Raw genomic sequence first — 21222 nt, forward strand, 5'->3', positions numbered from 1 at the left:
TGAATAACTTCCGTGCAAGGGTGTCCAGTTTTCTCCCTTCGCGATCTGGTGGTGTAGGGTGCCGTGAGGGCTTGGCCTTAGTTGCAGAGTGAACTATAATGGAGTTGGGCGCTGGGTGAGTCGCCAAGAATTTAGCATCCGGGGCATGAACCCTGTAGAGCGAGTCGAATCGTTTGGAGGTAGGCGGGACAGAGGCCGGCTTGTCCCATGCCTCTCGCAACCCCTCGAGATGTACGGGTAGCATCGAAAGGAGTGACCCTGGTGGGAAGTCAGCCTGTACTAAGTCATGTACAATGTCTGAAACTTTAGGAGAGTCAGACTGCAAGGCAATTTGGAGAGCATCAGCCATAGTGGTGATGAGATTTAGATATGCTTTGGAAGCATCTGATGGTGAAAGGCACAGCTGTGGTGCAGATTCCGAAGCGACAGAGGGAGGGTGGTCCTCCGAATCCGATGAAAGGGAGGATTCCCGATCAGAGTGGGAGTCGTCAGCATTGGGTGAGTGGTGTGGAGCGATTGACTCCGAAGCCGAAGCCCGAAGCTTGGGAGCGTGAGTGTCCTGGGCTGGTCGAGTCGGAGAAATCCGGATGGGAGCCGTGGGGGCTCCGGAGGGGATAGTAACGGGCTTGTTGAGGTCCCGAGGGCGATCATGAAGTGGAGACAGAGCCGACTGTCGAGGGAGGTGATCGGATTCTCGAAGCTCGGAGAGGTCTCGGAGTCGATCGACGTCACGGGTTCGAGGAGAATGTCGGATTGGAGGAAGGTCACGGAACCGACCGTATGCTCGGGTTCGGTGAGGATCATATACTTGGGTTCGAGGAGAGTCGTCATAGCGGATCCGAGGGGCAACGACATCACGACCGAGGTCTAGATATCTGGAGCGGTGAGTTCCCTCGTAGGAAGGAGAGCGAGATCGGCGATGACGAGACCTAACCCTTGGCGAAGGCGATCGTGACTGCGAAGAGTAGTCGTAGCGCGGACGAGCATACGGGTCATACCGGTCATAGTAGGCGGAGGAGCCGGAATCGCGGTGTCCCCACGGGGAGCGAGAGCGAAACCGAGGAGGCATAGGTGTCGGGGAACGTGATCGAATCCGACGCGGTATGTGTTGGGTCTCTGGAGAATGCGAACGAAGTCGATGAGTAGAGCTTTGGGTCGCTGAATCCCTATAGAGGGGGGAAAGTGCGACGTCCTGGAAAGATCCGATTCGAAGTGAAGACTTCGCGTAGTGTTGAGTAGGATCGGACGGGTCGGGTTCCAAGAAGTCCGATGGAACCACGCTGTGGACCGACGGTGAACGAGACTGAATAGGGATCACTTCTACGGCCGTAGAAGACTGATGAGTGAGCTGCGGCATGTCAGTGATTACATCTGACGGAGCCGAGAGTTCTGACGGGAGCCGGAGTTGAGCAGTCGAAGTTGAGGCATCCATAGGGTCAGGAGCCGAAGTCGAGGCCCGATGCGAGTGCGAGGTCGGGTGCGACTCGGTCGAGTGCGACTCGGAAGACTTCCTCGGAGTCGAATCCGTCGCTTTCGAATGACGTGGTGCTTTCGGCGCCAATTCCTCGGAGCCGGAATGACGCGACTTTTTTGAAGACTTATGGCCGGTCCCGGCGTGCTTCGAAAGTTTCTTTACGGACTTGTGCGTCTGCTTTTGCGAGAGAGGCACGTCCGAAGCAGCCGAATCTCCCACTCTAGGTGGGGGAGGCGGCGAGGAAGATGTGGGCATCGCCCGCAAAGACAATTCTTTTTTTTTTTTCAGATTAATAAATGGTTTATTAGAAAAGATTTTTATACAACCATAACATAAGGTAATACAAAAAATGCACGTAGCTTGATGAATTTGACCAATCAAATACAACAACAACAAAAAAAAAAGGGGCGAGGAAAACATCTGACAATAAACAATACATCTTAACCGACAGAAACCATATACCTAAAAATAAATAAAAAGAGGGAAGAGGAGGGATAAACCAATGTTAGGATTGCAAAATACGATACTATAAGAAGAGTTATAACCACAAGAAGTCTTTGTAAAGTTTACTTTTGTTATAAGAGTTGATATAGAATGGGTCGCTATCAATTTTTTCCAGGATAGGGAGCCATATCGCTATATATTTAGAATAGGCTTGATAAGGGTCAGTAGTATCAAGTGATGCCTGGATCTTGTCCATAGCGATGTGGTCCCAAACTTTTAGGAGCCAGGTGTCGAGAGATGGGCTGTTGGGGTTTTTCCAGGATTGTGCTAGCGTTGCTTTTGCAAAGACAATTCAAGCAGAAAGCTCCGGAGCCTTGCTGCGCGATTTTTACGGGCCTGTTTACCGAAATTCGCCCAATGTGCACAGGAGTCGACCCGGTGGGCTTCTCCAAGGCAGAAAAGGCAATGGCTGTGGCCGTCAGTGGTGGGGATTTCAGCCCCACAGCGCCTGCAGTTTTTGAAGGTAACCTTCCCTTCCATGCGCTCCGGACAAGGGAGGGGAGGGAGGGAAAGAAAAGGGGAAAGGAAGCGCAGAAAACAATTTTTTTTTAATATATATATTAAAGGGACGAAAATAGTAAGGAATAAAGGGACGAGAATACGATACCAGATGGAGATAAGGATGAAGAAAAAAGCGAACTAAGGAGGAAACGCAGCGAGGTAGGTGATGTCCGGGCGGCGGTAGGGAAGAAACTGAGTGGAATGGGCGCTCTCCCCCCGCTCCAGGCATGCGCAGTCGTTGCCTGCTCCCCAGGGCGGGAGGAAAGCGCGCCAAAAGACGCTATAGGCGAGCTATTGGAGCTCCGAGGTACGGATCCGTTGCCTGCGGCAAGACCCATGTGTGGGACTGCACAGAGACCACGAAGAAGATATATAGGTTAACTAAATTAGCTAGAGAACAAAAGATAGATTTGATGTGTCTACAAGAGTCACACACACACAAAAGATAAAACACCATTAATAAAAGATCCGTATTGGCAGGTCTTAGCAGAAGCTAGAGGGACTTCCAAGCCCAGGGGGGTGGCAACCTTGATCCATAAGAACTTAACAGTAGAGGATACTGAAACATTAACGGATAAGGAAGGTAGATACCTATTAGTCAAGTTTAAAATGGAAGGTAAACGGGTTACCCTAGTGAATATTTATGCACTAAACAAAAAACAAAAGAATTTTCTAATTAAGGTCTTCAAGAAGATTCAACAATTCTCAGAGGGTGAATTAATAGTTGCAGGGGACTTTAACATGGACATAACAAAGAATAAAAATATTAAGTTGGGAGAATGGGGATTGAAAGAAGCACATGAGTTTACAAGTTCTAGACCTAGACCCACACACATATCTAGTAGGCATAAAACAGCGTCATGCATAGATTATATAATCCTGGAAAAGAATAATAATATGTTATGTCTATAAAAGAAATTATAACCTTCCCAATCTGGATATCCTTTAAGTATTGAGTTGGAGTTAAATTTACCAATAACAAATAGACCCTGGAGATATAATAATTTAATAATGGCAAAAGAAGAGGATAGAAACTTTATGAAATCACAGATAAATCTATATTTTAAAGAAAATAGAGGAACAGTTCCTACTAATATATTATGGGATGCTGCCAAAGCAGTAATGAGGGGGCATTGTATAAAGAGAGAAAAGAGGATGAAAAGAGAACGGTACGAAAAAAGACAAGCCAAATTTCAGGAACTGGAGAAGTTACAAAAGGAACAAATGATTAAATATTGCCCTGCAAAACACAACAGAAAAAAAGAGCTCCAAAAACAGCTGGAGGCACTAGACATAGCTACAATATGGAAAAAGGAAACTATGGTAAGGAATGATTTTCAGAGGAATAGTATTAATACGGCGAAAAGACTGGCGAATTATTTGAAGATTAAAAAAGCAAAACAAAAGGTTAGAAGTATAAAAATTAACAAAAACTCAAGACAAAGCCCTAAGGAAATTATTAAGGCCTTTGAGAATTTTTATAAAAATTTGTATAAAGAAAAGCCCATAAGGGAGTTCCAGGAGTCAATTAGTCTTTCTTTGGAGAAAGAGAGGATCGAAGCATCAGAAGGCGATATTTCAGTCCAGGAAATAAAGGATGTAATAAAAGGTTTAAAAAAAGGCAAAACACCAGGGCTAGATGGCTTTACAGGTGAATTCTATAAAGAAATTATTGAAATTATTGCACCTGAAATGCAAGCAGTTTTCAATGAAGTGTTGGGAGGAAAGAATGCTCCAGATACGTGCAGGGAATCAGAAATAACATTAATTCTAAAACCTCAAAAGGACCCGGAAGAGGTAGGTTCATATAGACCAATAAGTCTATTAAACCAAGACTATAAGATTTTTGTAAAAATACTGGCTAATAGACTTCAGAAGGTCATTTCGACAATCATTAAAGGGGACCAATATGGGTTTATTAAGGGTAGAAACATCACACACCCCATTGGAAATATACTAAACGTCCTATATCATGGTCAGAAGGAAAAAATAGGGTTACTAAAACTGGACATTTATAAAGCTTCTGATACTCTATCTCACGAATTTTTATGGCAAATATTGAGGAAAATTGGGATAGGGAAAAGGTTCTTACAGGCATTTCAGGAGATCTATAAAGGAGGAAATGCGAAAGTAAGAGTTAATAATAACCATACACAAGCATTTCCTAGACAAGGAGGAGTAAGACAGGGTTGTCCTCTATCTCCTCTCTTATTTATAATAGCAACGGAACAACTAGAGGAACGGATTAGAAATTCGGGTAGAATTGAGGGCTATAAGATAGGTAATGAAGAGATGAAGCTTAACCTTTTTGCAGATATTATTGTAATTATGACTAACCCTAAGGAGGGTGTTAAAGAGATTAAGATTATCCTAGAAGACTTTGAAAAGTGTTCAGGGCTAGGGGTCAGTTTGACAAAATCAGAAATTATTTATTTTAATGTTAACAGAAAAGAAAGGATAAATAGGTCTACGAAAATAGGATTGGGGGTTAAGAAATTTAAATATTTAGGTATAGTTCTGCATAAAGATATTGATAAAATGGTAAAGGAAAACTATGATAAAATAGGGGAAAAAACTGAGAGAGACATGAAAAGATGGAAAAATAAAATGTTAGGGTTATCTTCTAGAATAAGAAGCGCTAAAATGTTTTGGATACCAAAGTTAACATACCTATTTCAAACATTGCTTCTGGGAACAAGGAAGAATAAAATTGAATAATGGAATAGAACATTAAGAGAATGGATATTCAATAGTAAAAATTGCAGATTCCACAAGCAAATAATATATAATCATAAATTAGAATTTGGATGGGGAATTCCGGACCTAAATATTTATTACGAAGCCTTCCAACTAAAACCATTATTAGAAATAGGTGAGGAAAAGTCTCAGAAGTGGGTCAACTTTGAGAATGAAATTAAAAATAATATAGGTAGATCAGGCATCTTTTCTAAAGTTACGAATAAAGACTTACAATTAACAATAGGCCCTAGAAGAGCTTCATTAGAGGTTTGGAAGAAATGGCAGCTGCATTGGTTAGGAAGAGTTTCTAGATGAGCACCCCTGGAAACTGTCAATGAGGAAGGGCAAAAAACTAATTGGTGGGAAAGGTTAAATCTCAAAGGTTATTGCAGAGTGGAAGACATGTTTCGAAGTGGAAATCTTAAACCCTTACAGGAAATAACAGAAGAAATAGGAAAACAATATTGGTTAAAAGTAGCTGGGCTATACAAGACAGTAAAAAAGATTAGCGAAAATGAAGATTTTTGTATAGACACGCCAATGGAAGTACTATACAAAGAAATGGCAAAGCAGAAAAAGGGGTTGGTAGGGAAGATATATAGAATGATGATAGAAAACAAGGAAAAATAGTAGAGTATTTACAGAGGAGATGGAGCCAGGAGGGCTGGATATAAGAGAGGACGGTGGAAAAAATTAAGAAAGGAATAAAAGAAATAAAAGTATCTAAATTTAAAGAACTTGAATATAAATTTCTTACAAAATGGTATAAGACCCCAGCACAATTAGCTAATATGATTCTAGGATTGAGTCATCTATTCTGGCATTGTAAACTTTCTAAAGGTTGGTATGCTCATATGTGGTGGGAATGCCCAGTAGTAAAGACCTTTTGGAACAAAATTATCGAAATAATCAGAAACGTATGCAATATAACATTAACCATAGAGTTTAATCTTACGTTGGTAAGCACAATAGGTGGTCCAAGAATAGACAGGAGTATGCAAAATTTAGTCAAGGCTATGGTATTGGCGGGTAAGGCGGTCATCGCGTTGGGTTGGAAGGACAAAAGTAAATGGACAGTAGAAATCTGGCACAATTATTTGTTTGAATTTATACAGTCAGACATTGTGGCGGTACTTAACAAGGAGACAACTTGGGATGTGAAAACCAAGGAAATTACGACCAGATGGAAGACCTACCTAGAATGGACAGCGATAGAAGGAAGGACGGACATTCTGTGGAAGACTAAGACTTTGTGCCCATGGCTGGGGGAAAGAGACTAGGAGTAAAGGGTTGGGGGGGAGGGAGGAAGGGCGTGTTGGAAATACAAGTATTTGTTGTAATGGACTAAATAGAATAACAAATAAAGACTATTTATAACAAAAAAAAAAGCACTGGAGCCTTGGCCCAGACCTCCATCAGCTCCACGGGGGGGCGGGAGTGGGAAGCGAGGGACTGAGAACTGCAGGCAGCCGCCCTTCTCCCCCCCCCCCCACTAGGCTGTAAATGCATCGCCTGGCCATGGACCTAAGCCAGGGAAGAGGCAAGGAGGCCTCTTCTGTATTCCCCCGCACCCAACTAATGGAGGGCAGCACGAGGCTCTGTAATGGGCACACGGCAGAGAAAGGGAAGTGTCACAAACAGTCAGGACAGTGTTGACAAACACACTTAGCGTGTTAAAGAGGAATATGTCTCAGTTCAATCTGATTTAAAGCCTAAAATGCCTCCATAAACTAAGCTGACACCATCACACAAGAATGCTGTCCAAGTATGCTGGGGGTGTCTGGTTCATTCCATAAAATAAATTCAGGTGACTAGAAAGGATAATAATTTTCAGAAACAGATACATTAACTAAGGCGACTGTGCATATTTTCCAAAACAGGCATTAACAAGTAAGGACAGAATTTTTCTTTGAACACCTAAAAGTCTAAGGCAGGGGTGTCAAACATGCGGCTGGGGGCCAAATCAGGCCCTTTGAGGGTTCCTATCAGCCCCCCAAGCAACTGGCTGTCATCTTTCTTCTCTCTCTCTCTCACTTCCTTCTGCATCACAGCTTGCTTTGCCAGGCTTGCTCAACTGCACAGGAGCTACAGAGCAAAGCCTCTATTTTCTCCATTGGCTGAGGCTCCTCCCTTGGGGAGGAAGGGGGGGAAGGCAGAGCTTGCTTTGCTAGGCTCTCTCAATCACACAGCAGAGCTACTGAACCAAGTCTCTCTTCCTTCTATTGGCTGAGGCTCCTTCCTCTCCTAGTCCCCTAGGGAAGGAAGGAAAGAGCCAGAAGTTCCTTGGATCACATGGGAGAAATACAAAGAAAGCACCTTTAAGACCAATAAGTGCTAATATTTTAAGCAAGTTTTATTTTAAGCTTTTAAAAAATCTTTGTTTTTGTCTGTGTCCTTTATAAAGTTTATATCTCTGCTACCTGGCATTACATTTTATGACACACTTGGCCCAGACTCGCAAGGTCTCATTTATGTTAGATCCAACCCTCGTAACAAATGAGTTTGACACCCCTGGTCTAGAACATGTTCTGGAATAACTGCCAGCTTGGAAGAGAATTCCAAGGACAGACACTTCAAAAGCAAGCAGTCTCCTGTCTCTCACACTGCCTCTGCATTATGCAAGAACACACACACTTTGGAAAAGTGACCAAAGATCCAGAGCTCCTGGTCTGTGTTGAAGCAAGGCACTCACCTGAATCACTGTCTGAGGAAGAGTCTCCTTTTTGGGTAACGACAGCAGATTTGGGGCAAGACAGTTGTTTAGCTGCAGGCTGGACAGCTGCAAGAAAAATAAATCCTTCCAGTGCACCTTCTTTTCAGGGGCATCAAGAGGCTGAGTTCCAAGATAGCAAACTGGTCAAAACCAGCATTAAAGCGTTCACAAGACAGGCAGGGTAGTGATGATATGTGATGCATGTATGCTTTTTAATGTCTAACTTCATTAACATATGCCAGTGTTTCTTGATATCATTATAATCCTTCTCTATTTATCCATTTAAAGAATTAGACTGCTTTTGAATACAAATCTTCAAAGGCAACACTGAGTAATCTTTGGCTGGGATATCAGATTTTAGCTGGAATAGCATCTCCTTCGTCAGAGGGCTGACTGCCTGGAAGAGACTGGGTACTGGAGAGAATAATCATCTCAAAACAACTGTATTTATTTATTTTTGAGACTTCTACCCACGCCTTCTCCCACAAGCAGGCTGAGGGCAGGTCACGACAGACAGATTAATGATAATGCAAAATGTGTCCATTGAAAGTTTAGAAGCCCAATAGTATAAAAAAACCACGACGGCAAGATAAAAAGAACAGAACTTCCTGGTGAACACTGTCAATATGCCCAAGGGCCAGAACATTGGGAGGTGGCCAAAGCATTCACCGATGGACTTGATGCAAAACAGACCAGGCAGGCTGGGGCAGGGGAGGTTGATGCAGTTTGACACCCACGGCCTGAATGGAACAGCTCTATCTTGCAAGCTGCCGTGGGAACTGGAATAAGTCTGGCAGGGCCCTAATCTCCCTTGGGAGAGTGTTCCACCAGGACGAAGTCAGAGCCAAAAAGGTCATGTGGAGTGCTACATAGAGGTGGCAGACAGTGGCTAAACATGCAAAATAGTACAGAGTTAGACTCCAATGGCAAGATAGCGAGATCAACAAATTAAAAGAACCAACGTTCCTATTCTTTTTAATTTGTTAATTTCACTATTTTGCTATTGGATTCTAACTTGGTACCACTTTGCATTCTTAACCACTGCCCACCAGCCATATGTAGCTCTGCTCACTGTACCCCATTCCACTGTCTGAAGAAGTCCGCATGCATACCAAATAAAACTTTGTTGTCTTAAAGGTGCTATTGGGCTCCTACTTTGTTCTGTTTCAGGATCTACAAACCTGCTTTCTTCTGCTGCTGCTTCTTCAACAACTGCTCCTTTGGACTGCTGCCGCCAATCTTCTTGCAAGGTCCTTTGGCTTTCTTTGGTTCTAAGGTTGAAGGGGGCGGCACTGCACTGTACTGGCCTGCAAAGACAACAGACGGAGAGGAGACCAATGCAAGAGTCAGTGGAGTCACTTCACACACTTACAGCCCGTCTTACATGTGTTCTTCCTTTCCCACACTTTTCAGCTCTTGCCAAGGAAGGTGCAGAGCACTTGAGTGTTCAAAAACTAACGTTGCACTTTTACATACAGCACAGACTTTAGAGGAGGTGCTGCGGCAAAGACTTAACAAGGAAGTTGAACCTCAAGAAAGACTTGACTCCTGTGCTCAGAATTATGGAAACCAACACAGCATATTATTGCCTCTTCTGCATACATATTCCCAGTTTGCATGTTGAACTTCCTCAAATGGGTTTTTGAAGAATTGTTTTGGCACAGAGCAGTGTAATGGCAGGAAGAGAATTATGGATAATGGATAAGTTCAAGAGAAGTGGCTCCAGAGCATCAGAGAAAGGGGTGTGACTTTTCTTGTAACTTTTAAAGAAGGTGCCCTAGGAGCTTTCCCCAGGAACAAGAGGAAGGCGAGCGATTTTGCTGGATTCCCTGCCCTCAGCTCCCTTGGCCCCTTGCAACTGACAGACAAGAGGCCCCTCTGCGCTAAGCAGTGAATCTGAAGTCCCTGAAGGCTGTCAATGGGAGACGAGCAGGGGAGAAAGTCCCCAATGTGCCTGCCTTCTGAAGTTTGCAGCCCTCTTCTTACTCTGAGGGAGCCATTGCCAGCCCATTAAGGCTAGAAAGAGCTGCTGCTGCTTTCGTAATATGATGCTTCCCTTATTTTAGCAGCCCTCCTGCTGGTAGAGGCGCTCAGACAGCCATGAGCATGAAGCCTCACGTGAAACATCAGGCTGCGAGCTGCCCTTTTCTGAACTATTCCCACCTACAGGATGACCTCACATTTGCCTTGTAAAGCCATAAAAAGACGCTGCTAGACCTTATAGTCAAATGCAGTGCTGGGCCAGTGCTCAGCTTCAGTTCAGCCACTTGGTCTGGCAGATATGAGATTCTCTGTAAGCTCCTCCATGGATCTCTTTCTTTTCAGTGCTTGGGCGTGCAGCCTACTACAGCAACTTTAGAATAGAAGAGAACTAAACCACCACCATAGTTTCCCTGAAGAACACACTAAAGTCACAGCTATCTGCCTGCCAAAAGGAACAGAGCTCTAGACTGCCACCTACATGTCTGGAAATCCACCTGCCCCCACCCCCATCACTCACCAGGCTTGAGCTTGGAGGCTGCTGGTTGCTCATCTCCTGAGCTCTCTGAGGAGTCCTCGCTGCTGCTGCTCTGCTTGTTCACCACCTGGCCTTTCCCAAGGGAAGCTTCTGGCTTGGCCGGTGGAGCCCTCTCTGGGGCAGCCTAATCGAAGGAGGGAACTCAATTAAAGGGTGACATTTTAAAGTCTGATTACATTCCACATCCACTCTGTTCAATCACTAAGCAACAAACCCGAGACACAGAGGATTATTTAAAGAATAGCATTTATTCTGGCAGAGCAGCCACATTGGTCAGCCGCAGGAAAACAAGACTGTGCGCCCTCAAAGGACTTCTGTAGCATCCTGGGAAGTCCAAAGTGCTTCATCTGTCAGCCCCACTGCCCTTCCCTAGCTGCCGCCGCTTTTCTGGGGGAAGCTCCAGTCAATCGCCCCAGGGAAGGTCTGGCCACCTCTAAGCACTCTGGGCCCCACCCCTGACAGAGGAAGCAGGACTGGGCAGCTGCTGTGGGTGGCCCGCCCTTCCTGCCTCTCCTCCACACCTGTGCTCCGTTCTGATGCTGCCTGTCTGCATTGCTCAGGGCCCCGCAATCCAACCTGAGTCTCAGCAAGAACAGCATACGAGAAATGTAACCAAGTAGTACTAAAATATCACCGAAGTTAACCCAGCACATGTGGAAGCAGCAGTCATCATCCATCACACTTCCCAACCAGCCACTTTCCAAATTCCTTTTTTGCATTCTGAAGATGATCACGCAAGTTTTGGCCCTGCTGAAGGGAGGCGGAGGGAAAAGGCGGCCATAGAGACGCCCCTTGTGCCTTCTTGGCATGTCTGATCACAGCATCTCTGGGGCAAGCCCATCTCGCCTTGTTTAAGCCCCTTCCACCAATCACATGGTTTACACTGTCCTTTCTGTTTCTGAACATAACTATCTGTGGATTGTATCAGTTTTCAACAAAGGCTTCAAACATTCCATTTTAGCAAAAGGCCCTGTAACGTAATGCCCTCATCTTGGCTTTTAGACTGTAAGCACTGACACAGTCTACATATTTTACTAACTTGTCCACAGACAAATTACTGCAGGATTGAGTTTGAAAGCGACTCTGACTTGGATCTGAGCAGTCCGGAGCTCCCTCAGTCCTGCACAGGGCCCTGCCTGCCACAAACAGCCCTCGTTGCCTTCCAAAAGCTTTACACCCAGCCCCATCCTCTCAGGCACCCATGAGGCTCACTGCAGCCCTACCCATCAGAAACAGCCTGCAAGCCAACCGCCCAAGTGGAGCAACGCCCCCTAGCCCATGGTCCCGCTTCCCAGGCCAGAGCCTAGCAGTGAAATCCTCCACTCTGATGCGGACAAGATGCACCAGGAGGCTGATTCACAGTCACCAATCTTGCCTCAATGATCTCAGCAGCAGATGTGCTCCAAAGATTCTGGCAGGCCAGGGACTCTCCCCTCCTCTGATTCCCCATTTCATTCCACTCCTGGGAACTCAGAAGTTCCTCTCGCTGGTCTTGGCTGGATAGTGCTGGCTTCAGCTGTGCGACCTGGCTGCTGGGGTCATGTGACTCAGGGGGCTGGGCTGGCACAGGCAGAGCGAGGCTGAAGAGGCACGTCTCTTTATACTGTTTGGAGCAAGAAGCTTTCGTTGCTTTTTATAGGTGAATAAAGTGCGTGTGTGTGAGACATCGATTCCACTCTTGAAAAATGTCTGGCTGCAGGCCTGCCAGCTCAGAGTGTGACCCAGGGAGGATTGCTGGTCACGTGCTCCTGGAGTCTGGCTTCCTCCCAAGCAGACAGAGACCTCGCATGGTGGAGTGGTTGGCATGTCAGACTAGGACTGGGGGAAACAGACTCAAACGCACCCTGCCCCCGCTCTGCCGCCATGGGAGCTGGCTGGGTGAGCTTCACACCTGCACCCAGGGTTGCTATGAGGATAAAATGGAGGGAAGGAGAAGAGTCCACACCAGCCCAAGCTCCTTAGAAGAACAGCAGCTTAAACATTCACCAAACGTTCTCAGTTTCTTCTTCAGCCTAAATGGAAGACTGGTCCTTCCAAGGGCTACTCTTCCCAAATCTCTCAGTGGGATGCCCTTCTTTCCTGCATGGGGAGATGGGCAGTCCAGCGGATCCAGAGGGTTTGAAACAATCAAAAAGCATTTCAGAATGTCTCAAAGGCTTCTGCAGCCACCTGGCAACCCTGGGGCCCAAAAGCGGATCCTTTTATGGCTGAAGCAAGTTCACAAATAATACACAACAAACAGAATGATGTAGGGTCATAAGGTATCTACTGGGATTCTAAGTGCTTTCTAATCTGCTCAAGCAATGGAGAAATGATACTGATCAGTGTGAGGGTTGAGCATTACCAATTACTATTTTTTAAAAATTCACAGAGAGAAAGGATGTAAAGTTGTCCGAAGGCCATGGGGTTTCAGAAAGACCTCACATTAGTTTTCCAAAAGTGTCTATGAAATGCATGACAGACTGAAGAGACCAACACAAGCTTACTCATTATGAACTCCCCAGTGAAGAACAAAGAACTTAACTGGAGAAAGGGGCTACATGAGATTGACAAGGTTGGAAGGAATCCAAGAACTATTGGAAATGCAAACAATAACTGTAGGTTTCACATTAAGACCCACTGCTTACCTTCACAGGTGTACCTTTCCCAGTATCAGAATCTTCACTACTGCTGCTGTTTTCTGCTGTGCCATTAGTAATGCCAGGCATCCCCTTGGCAACTTTGCCTGTTGATTGTGATAAAGCAAAGAATCATCTATGGACAGAATCTGAGACAAACAGTCCACGAAGGCACTGACTTTTCCCAGGGACAGTTTACTGCACCAGGTAGAGCAGGCTCAACCTAACATACACCACAGCTAGTGGATCACTCCAGCACAATCAGCTGGATAAAATTAATATTGTACTATATTCGACTCAATAGTTGGCCCAAGCCTCTCAGAGCAACACTGCAGCTCACTGCCCATAAGCAAAAGCAAGCATTCCTCTTTCTGGCTTTCAATCAACTTTGTATTTTTTCCTTTTAAAAACTGGAGAAGGTTCCTATGTCCCCCTCCCGAAGCCACTCAGGCACGGCAAACAAATTATCAGTTGAAAACTATTTCCAGAATCCAAAGTGCTTTGGGGAGCAGCAACCAACTGTGACCCCCAGTGTCTCCAACCCAGAGGCAGATCTTCCCCCAACTAAGCTGCTCAGGGGCTCCTCTGGACGGGACATCCCCACCTGCTGCCCACCCTGCCCCCTTCCCTTTTGGCCTCACGAGCTGCATGCCAGACAGTTGGAAGGGAAGCCTGGCGAGGGAGCTGTTTTGGGGATCTGGTCAAAGGCCTCATAAGGCTTCCTTCCCCACTGGTCTCCCCAACTTCTGTGCAGAGGAGCCCCTCCTTCCAGAGACAAAGAGAAGGCGGAGAGGTCAGCGATGCTGCACTGAACCAGGGACCACTCTGGTAGGACTTCAGGGCTCTAGCATGAGGGTTTTAACACTGTTAAAATAAATTTTACTGCTATTCCTGCAATCCTTCCATTGTTTCCTGAAAGGAAATTTCTAAATATGTCCATAATCTGGACAGGTGGTGGCTATGAGAGGAACGACTGCAGTAACTCTGAACTGAGCATGTGCCTTTCAAGAAAAGGGAAAGTAGGCCACTGATTCTGAAAGGGTCTCTGATCCTGAGATCACCTGGCACCTCCCTGCTCCTCAAGAGCCAGCAGATCAAAAGATGCCTGTTAACTCCCACCCCTACCTTGGGGTTTTCCAGCACTTTTCTCCACATTTGGCTGAAGGAGATGCCCCTTGAGGTCAAACAGGCTTACTAAATGTGGAAGTCACAAAATAATGCTGGATGAGTATCTTTGCAGAGTCTCAGCGAAGATAGCCTCCGAGGGTGGCTGCGCTGCTCTGCAACACAACAGCAGGATTCGAGTCCAGGAGCAGCGGGGAGGCCCACCAGCATTTGTGGGGGGGGGGGGGGAGAAGCTGCCCCGAGTCAAGGCTCCCCTTGTTGGACACAAGCAGGAATGGAGATCTCAGAGTCCTTTGAGCCTGGTCAGAAATTGGGAGGGGGCTTGGAAAGAACGCATGTTGTACAAAGCATTTCAGCTTGCATAGCGCAGAGGGGAATAGTTTGGGGGCAGAAAATCTGTAGTGAAAATCCTATACTACCTTTGTTCAGCCCCAGGGAGTCCACTCTTCTGAAGTTATTAATTAACTGAAGTTCAGCGATCTTGTTTTGTTTGAGAACTGCATTCTTTATAACAATACCACCCCATCTTGTGAGTAGAATCAGAGGACTCAAAGATCTCCATTCCTACTTGTGTCTGAGCAAGAGAACTTTGACTCTGGCCAGCTCTCTCACCCAAAACCCTTGTGGGCCTCTCTGGTGCTCCTGCAGTTCTTGGACCTGCCAGTTCTACAGTCCTGGTGCCAGGTGCCACACTGCCAAATACCTGGTTTTGAGGCCGGCGGCTTCCCTGCCTTTTTGACAGCTCCTGGCTTTGGTGGCTGCTTCTTCAGTGTGTCATCTTCTGAACTACTGGAATCCGAGCTGGAACTCGAGGATGTCTTCTGGGGCTTTGCTTTTGAGGGCCCTTTCTTCACCTGGAGATTTGCTCCTTTCTAACTCCATTTGCAAATGACAGAACAAAACGGATTGTGTAAAAGTAAACTGCAGCAAAGTGCAAGGTGGAACCCTGTGCCTGGCTGCGCAGATGATCAGCACTAGCAGCCCCACTGCTCACCCCCTCTCAAACTCTGTGCTCTTCCAGGGAATGTAACTGCTGAGGTGCAACAGCAGGGGAGCCCTCTGCTCCCCCCTTCAGACCTCTCTCTCCCTCAAGCTACCAAGGCTTCCCCTGCCTGCCCTTTTGGGACTCCCACGGACCACCCTGTCACAGCTCCCATGTCCCCCCCTGGTCATTCACCATGAACAGCTCCAGTGCTTGTCATGCTTTGGAGGCAGGCTGGCAGCTCCCCTTAACACCCTGATCATGAACATAACCAACACTCTGCTCCTTCTAAGCTGTGGAGTCTTGTGAACAAAAATTCTACTTTGTGAGCTTCTGGCATTGAAGTTGGGAGGGAGTTAGTTTGCTCTGGGGCCATCCTTCCTGAGCTAAGACAAAAATGCATGAGCCAGAGGCTAAAAAACTGTGAGCTAGCTCACACTACCTCAGCTGAGAGGGAACAGTGGACGTAACTAGTGTCAACGAGCAGTCATGGAATCCCTTGCCCTCGCAATACTGCCTTGGAAACAAGCCATTCTAAAGCCAGATGCACAACCTGATGCTGCTGCTGGACAGCCCCCCGCAAGGTGGCTCAAAAGGCTCTTCTGCAGCATTGTCTTGGGCTCTCTCCCTCCAGGGAGCAGGACTCTGGAGAAGGGAGGGCTCGGCACTGACCTTGGCTGGCTTCTTCTTCTCTGGCTCAGAGTCTGAGGAGCTGCTGGAGTCCTCACTGCTGCTTTCCACTTTGGCCGAGGCTGCTGCCTGTACCTGGGCTTTAGCGGCAGGGGCTGGCTTAGTTCCTAGAGCCAGAAAAAAGAAAGTGCAGAGACACTGAGCAAAGAAACAAGCATCCAGTGGCAGATCTGGACAGACAACAGGGCTCCGCCCAGATTTCAACCCAACATGGTGGTCAAGAGCCACCACACCGCGTAGGTGACAACTGCTGTGCTTCCCCACACTTTTGAGTGCCTCGATCATTAATCAATCTAGGGAAGCACAATGTGGCCATTTCAAAGTCACGTTCTTTGCCTAGGACTTCCAAATGCTTTGATGTACAAGTAAGTCTGCCTCATGCCTCTGATTGTATTTACTAATGACTTCTTCCAAATGCCCACTGCATTCCTGCAAGCTGCAAACGCTATGTGATCAACTGAAACTTAGAATCTATAATATACACTTTAAAAACACATTTGCTCATCAAAGGAATTTGGGTCAGCTGATAAAATTGTGCTTGGTAAGCAATAAAAGAGAAGAGACAACAGTAACAGCAAAAACAAGCTGCAAGATGGCTTTACGCATCTGCAAATTCAGAGAGGCCTACCCCAGCTTTCTGCTTATGCCTGCAGCAGAAACATACCTTTTTAAAAAGGTGAGTGCAGAATAAGATGTGGCTGGGGAGGGAAGACAGACTGTGAGGAAAACAAAAGGAGCAAAGATTTGATGAAGAGTGATAAAGAACAGGCAGAAAGATACAGGAGAGGTTAAATGAATGGAGGTCAGTCAAAGAGGTGTTTTCACACTAGCTGCATTTGAGAAACTGGCTGAGAGGGGCTCATGATTTCATACTACTTGGGATGTAGGATGACTTCAAGCATGCAAGAGCAGTGGTCACACCCCTCCTTGATCCAGGATGAATGCTCTCAACAATGCCAATAAAAAGGTGGCAAAGCCCACCTGTTTTCCTGACTGGTGGTGCCTCGTCCTCACTGGAGCTCTCAGAACTAGATGAAGACTCTCTCTTGGCTTTCTTTGCAGGTGGGCCATTGGGGAAAGCTTTCCGTTTCTTGGCTTCAGGAGATCTTAAGAAAAACATTTAGATAAGCAATCCACATTACTGGAGGGGGGTGGTGGATTGAAATGATGACATAAGCCAGCAGCAGATACATGGGCATTATTTATTCATCATCTGTAGAGCCACACAGTACACCTCGCTCCTAGATACAACAGAGACACATCCTGGCGGGAAAAGCTCAACTTGGGGGGGGGGGGGCTTAAGGGGGGCAGGATGTCAAGTGTCTTGCCATGATAGAGTGAAACCTGAGAAATGAGTATGAATGCTATACTCTTGCCTTACCTTGCTTCTTGACATTCCCAAGTCTTACACCCACTGTTTAGACTAAAAGTAGACTAGTATCCTTGCAACAATATTTATCAAGAATGTAACCTTGGGAATGTAGTGTTCTCAAATATAGTGTCCCTGCTATTGTTCCCAAAGCAAAAAGGTTTGTGGGAAGTAGAGGGGAGGGGGTATGTTATCGCATTTTTGCAAAAGTATCATACTTCTCTTGCTCCAATGCATGTTAGTCTTAACTCAGACTTGGTCCGACCTGTCTGAACTACCTGAAGCCTTAAATAAATGGAGCCAATGGACTGTTTATTGAGTGAACAGGGGGTACAGTTTACACAGATGAGCCAACATCTATGGTTTGGAGTCATCACCATGTACTAATAAATAGTAGTTACAAGCCTCTCCTTCCCCTTGCTGATTTCCCCACAACAACTGACAGCACTGTGTTAATAAACAACACTCCTTCCTAAGACCTTGTTCTCTGGGTCTCTCACAAGCCACTCCCACACCTGGCCCTAAAAATCAAGACAAGAAACCAGATGTAAGAACGCAACAAGAAGCAGGCAAGGACAAGGAAGACGCAAACTATTTTAAAAGATAAAGTCTTCCAAGGATTTTACAAACATACTTGAGAAGGCTCTAGAAGAGCACTCCAAGAGGCGAAGACAACTCCCACGTTCCTGACAGATGAGGCTAACAAAATCCTGGTTTACACTCAGTCCCAGTTAAAGTCTTGGTATTTCCAGTAAGAAGGTCTCTTACAATAGATGTTGGGAAAGAACTTAAAAAGGCACTGCCTATCACAGCACATGTAACAGGAGATAAGGCTCAGTGGCAACTAACACCTGGTGAAGTAAGAAAGTTTGGGGTGAAACCTGAACATCTGGTGGCGGACATGAAATTTACAAGCCATGTTTGTCTTCGACATGTAATAGTCAACCAGATGGATTCACAAATGAGAAATGGCAAGCAGGCAAGGAATGCTTAACCCTCCCCTTTCTTCCCCCCATCAAGTGGGGTGCAGTGGCTGAGAGGAAGGTGGTGGTGCAGTTTGGCTTCCCTTCTTCCTCCCCAACAGCTCTCCCCTGTGAAGACCCTCCTCTTCATCAATGTTGGAAGCCACTAAAGGACTGAGAATTGTGTACCTTCCTAACTTACTTTACACAACATATTTTCAAATTTTCAGTTGTTAAATTAACTATTGTATAGCAGTAGGTGTTGTATATCCAGGAGATCCAAAGATTGTCTGGCAGTCTGAAATTCTAGCTCTTTTTGTAGCAAGCTAGGCTTATTTTTTGGGCTGAGATAATTGTGACTGACCCAAGATCACCCAGCTGGCTTCAAGAGAACAGTGGGAAATTGAACCTGGTTCTATAGATTAGAGTCCACTGCTCTTGGAGCAGAGGTCCATCAGTGGCTATATATATATATATATATAATTTTTTGGCCACTGTGTGACACAGAGTGTTGGACTGGATGGGCCATTGGCCTGATCCAACATGGCTTCACTTATGTTCTTCTGTCCATCAGTGGCTATATATATATATATATAATTTTTTTGGCCACTGTGTGACACAGAGTGTTGGACTGGATGGGCCATTGGCCTGATCCAACATGGCTTCACTTATGTTCTTCTGTGACCCAGAGTGTTGGACTGGATGGGCCATTGGCCTGATCCAACATGGCTTCACTTATGTTCTTATGTGACACAGAGTGTTGGACTGGATGGGCCATTGGCCTGATCCAACATGGCTTCACTTATGTTCACTATTACACCACATGTCACACAGTGAACTACCACCCAGGCAGAGTGACATCACTTACTTTAGCCAGTAGTTGAAGACATCTAAAAGCGAAGCAGCATTGGGGTCTTGTTGTGTCTAAAATGCAAGCAGAAAAGAGAACTCTGAAGACACTGACCTGTCATCAATGTTGCTCTCCACGAGAGCTGCCAAGGCTGTTTGCAAATATGCAGCTTACAAAAAATTAGGACACTTCATACTCCAGCAATAAAGCATACCACAAATATAGAGGTGCCAAAAAACCTCTTCCCCAAACATAACACGAACTATACCGCTATAGAGCAAAGTCCACCTTTAAGATTACTGGACTCCAACTTTGTTCTCCTGCATCAGACCAACACAGCTACCCACCTGGTAGCATTTTTTGATATCAGGTTTTCAAAGTTTCAAAACAATGACAATTACACACAATCAAAATAACCATAAAATTGGCTTAACTGAACAAATATCACTGAACAAATAACTGCATCTGTAAGGCAAGTACAGCACTTAGTAAAATCAAGATTAGTTCTCCCCTCCCTGATATGCCATCTTGCTTTTGCATCCGAGTTGCAGTTATGTTCAGTAACAATGGAGTGTCCAAGACTTTTAAGGGAGGAGGGGTCTCACCTTACACTCAAATGAACACATGAAGCTGCCTTATACTCAGTCAGATCCCACCCCCTTGGGGTCCATCAAATTCAGGCTTATCTACTCAGACCAGCAGTGGCTCTCCAGGGTCTCAGGCTGAGGCCTTTCACATGACCAACTGGAGATGCTCCGGGGGATTGAACCTGAGACCTTCTGCAGGCCAAGCAGATGCTGTGCCAGTGAGCCACAGCCCCTCCCCTAATGAGGTTAGTAGATTTACTGCTATTGATGCAGAATTTGTTTGACAATGTAATGCTTACAAAAGCCAGCTTATAAAAGGAGGAGGGAAGTAAAAAAGGTCGTCCCCTGTGCAAGCACCAGTTGTTCCAACTCAGGAGTGACATTGCTTTCACAGTGTTTTCGTGGCAGACTTTTTACGGGGCGGTTTGCCATTGCCTTCCCCAGTCATCTGCACTTCCCTCCCAGCAGGCCTCTTTGCAAACAAGGCTCCCAGCAAGCTGGGTAGGGAAGGATGGAAGGCTGAGTCAACCTTGATCCGGCTACCTGAACTCAAGCTTCCGATGGGATTGAACTCAGGTGAGCAGAGAGCTTGGACTGCAGTACTGCAGCTTTACCACTCTGCGCCACGGGGCTATTCTAAACGGGAAAGATTCCCACAAATCTTTCTTGCTCTATCAAAAGTCCCACTCGTTTGCCGCCCAGGGCTTCTCACAAAGCCCTGATGTTAAGCCCTTGACAGCACTACGGCAGAAAGCACAAGATAAATTCACTATTATTCCATGTGTGCCCCGTCCAGCCCTGGGCATCTTGCTGCCTTCTACCCCGATTCTTTTTACGTCCTGCTAGCAACACCTCCGCCCTCTTTGCAAACAAGGCTCCACCCGGACCGGCCTGCCCGCTCCCACCCCCTCACCACTCCTGCCGCCTTGCCGAAGGCGCGCGCGGCCCCCTCGAAGTGGTTCTCCTTGAGGAAGGCGAAGACCAGCGGGAAGAGGTCGCTCGGCACCACGCGCCCCCCCGACGCCGCCATCTTCCCGCAGGAAAAGGAAGAGAGAGGGAGGGAGAGAGCGGCCACCGGAAGCGGAAGCCATCCCTGCCTCGGGCGCCCCGGCGAGGTGCCACGAGGAAGAGGGCCCGGGGGTGTGGCTCTGGCCTCGGCCCCGCCCCCGGAGTCCCCCCCTTCGGCCGCCCTCGGGAGGGGGCGAGAGAGAGAATCCACCTTTGGCAGCCTGTCTGGCCTGGGGGGAGGGCGTGGCAGAGGCAGGTGCCCCTGCTATTATATGGCTGTGGGGAGATGTAACACCATGCATAACCAATAAATAAATACAAGTGGTTTATTGCATAAAAATGGTGCAGGCTTGTTATTGTTACCAAAAATAGTGGTTTATTGCACGATAATATTTCAGATTTGTTATAACTTATCAAAGTAGTACTCAAAAAAAAGTAGAGCAACTGTGGTGCTGGAGAAGAATCTTGAGTCCCTTGGACTGCAAGAAGACCCAGTCAGTCAGTCCTAAGGGAAATCTACCCAGACTGCTCCCTGTATGGCTTTGCTCACTGTGCTGGATTCCTCGTCTGATGAAGTGTGCT

The 21222-nt window shown here is 46.4% G+C and overlaps 1 protein-coding gene across 1 annotated transcript in view; it reads right to left on the reverse strand.

The window, feature by feature from the left end:
- NOLC1 (nucleolar and coiled-body phosphoprotein 1) overlaps positions 1–20686 on the reverse strand; it is a 32245-nt gene extending 11559 nt beyond the window's left edge. Inside the window, exons 1-9 of the mRNA XM_060236652.1 lie at positions 20546–20686; positions 19064–19119; positions 16849–16970; positions 15847–15980; positions 14896–15064; positions 13077–13174; positions 10432–10573; positions 9113–9238; positions 7911–7997 (exon numbers count right to left, since the gene is read on the reverse strand). Coding sequence (XP_060092635.1) covers positions 7911–7997; positions 9113–9238; positions 10432–10573; positions 13077–13174; positions 14896–15064; positions 15847–15980; positions 16849–16970; positions 19064–19119; positions 20546–20662 — 1051 coding nt within the window. The 5' untranslated portion in view covers positions 20663–20686. The remainder of the gene's footprint in view (positions 1–7910; positions 7998–9112; positions 9239–10431; positions 10574–13076; positions 13175–14895; positions 15065–15846; positions 15981–16848; positions 16971–19063; positions 19120–20545) is intronic.
- Positions 20687–21222: the final 536 nt, after the last annotated feature.

This window comes from Heteronotia binoei, chromosome 4 (assembly GCF_032191835.1).
Source record: "Heteronotia binoei isolate CCM8104 ecotype False Entrance Well chromosome 4, APGP_CSIRO_Hbin_v1, whole genome shotgun sequence".
Lineage (NCBI taxonomy): Eukaryota > Metazoa > Chordata > Lepidosauria > Squamata > Gekkonidae > Heteronotia > Heteronotia binoei.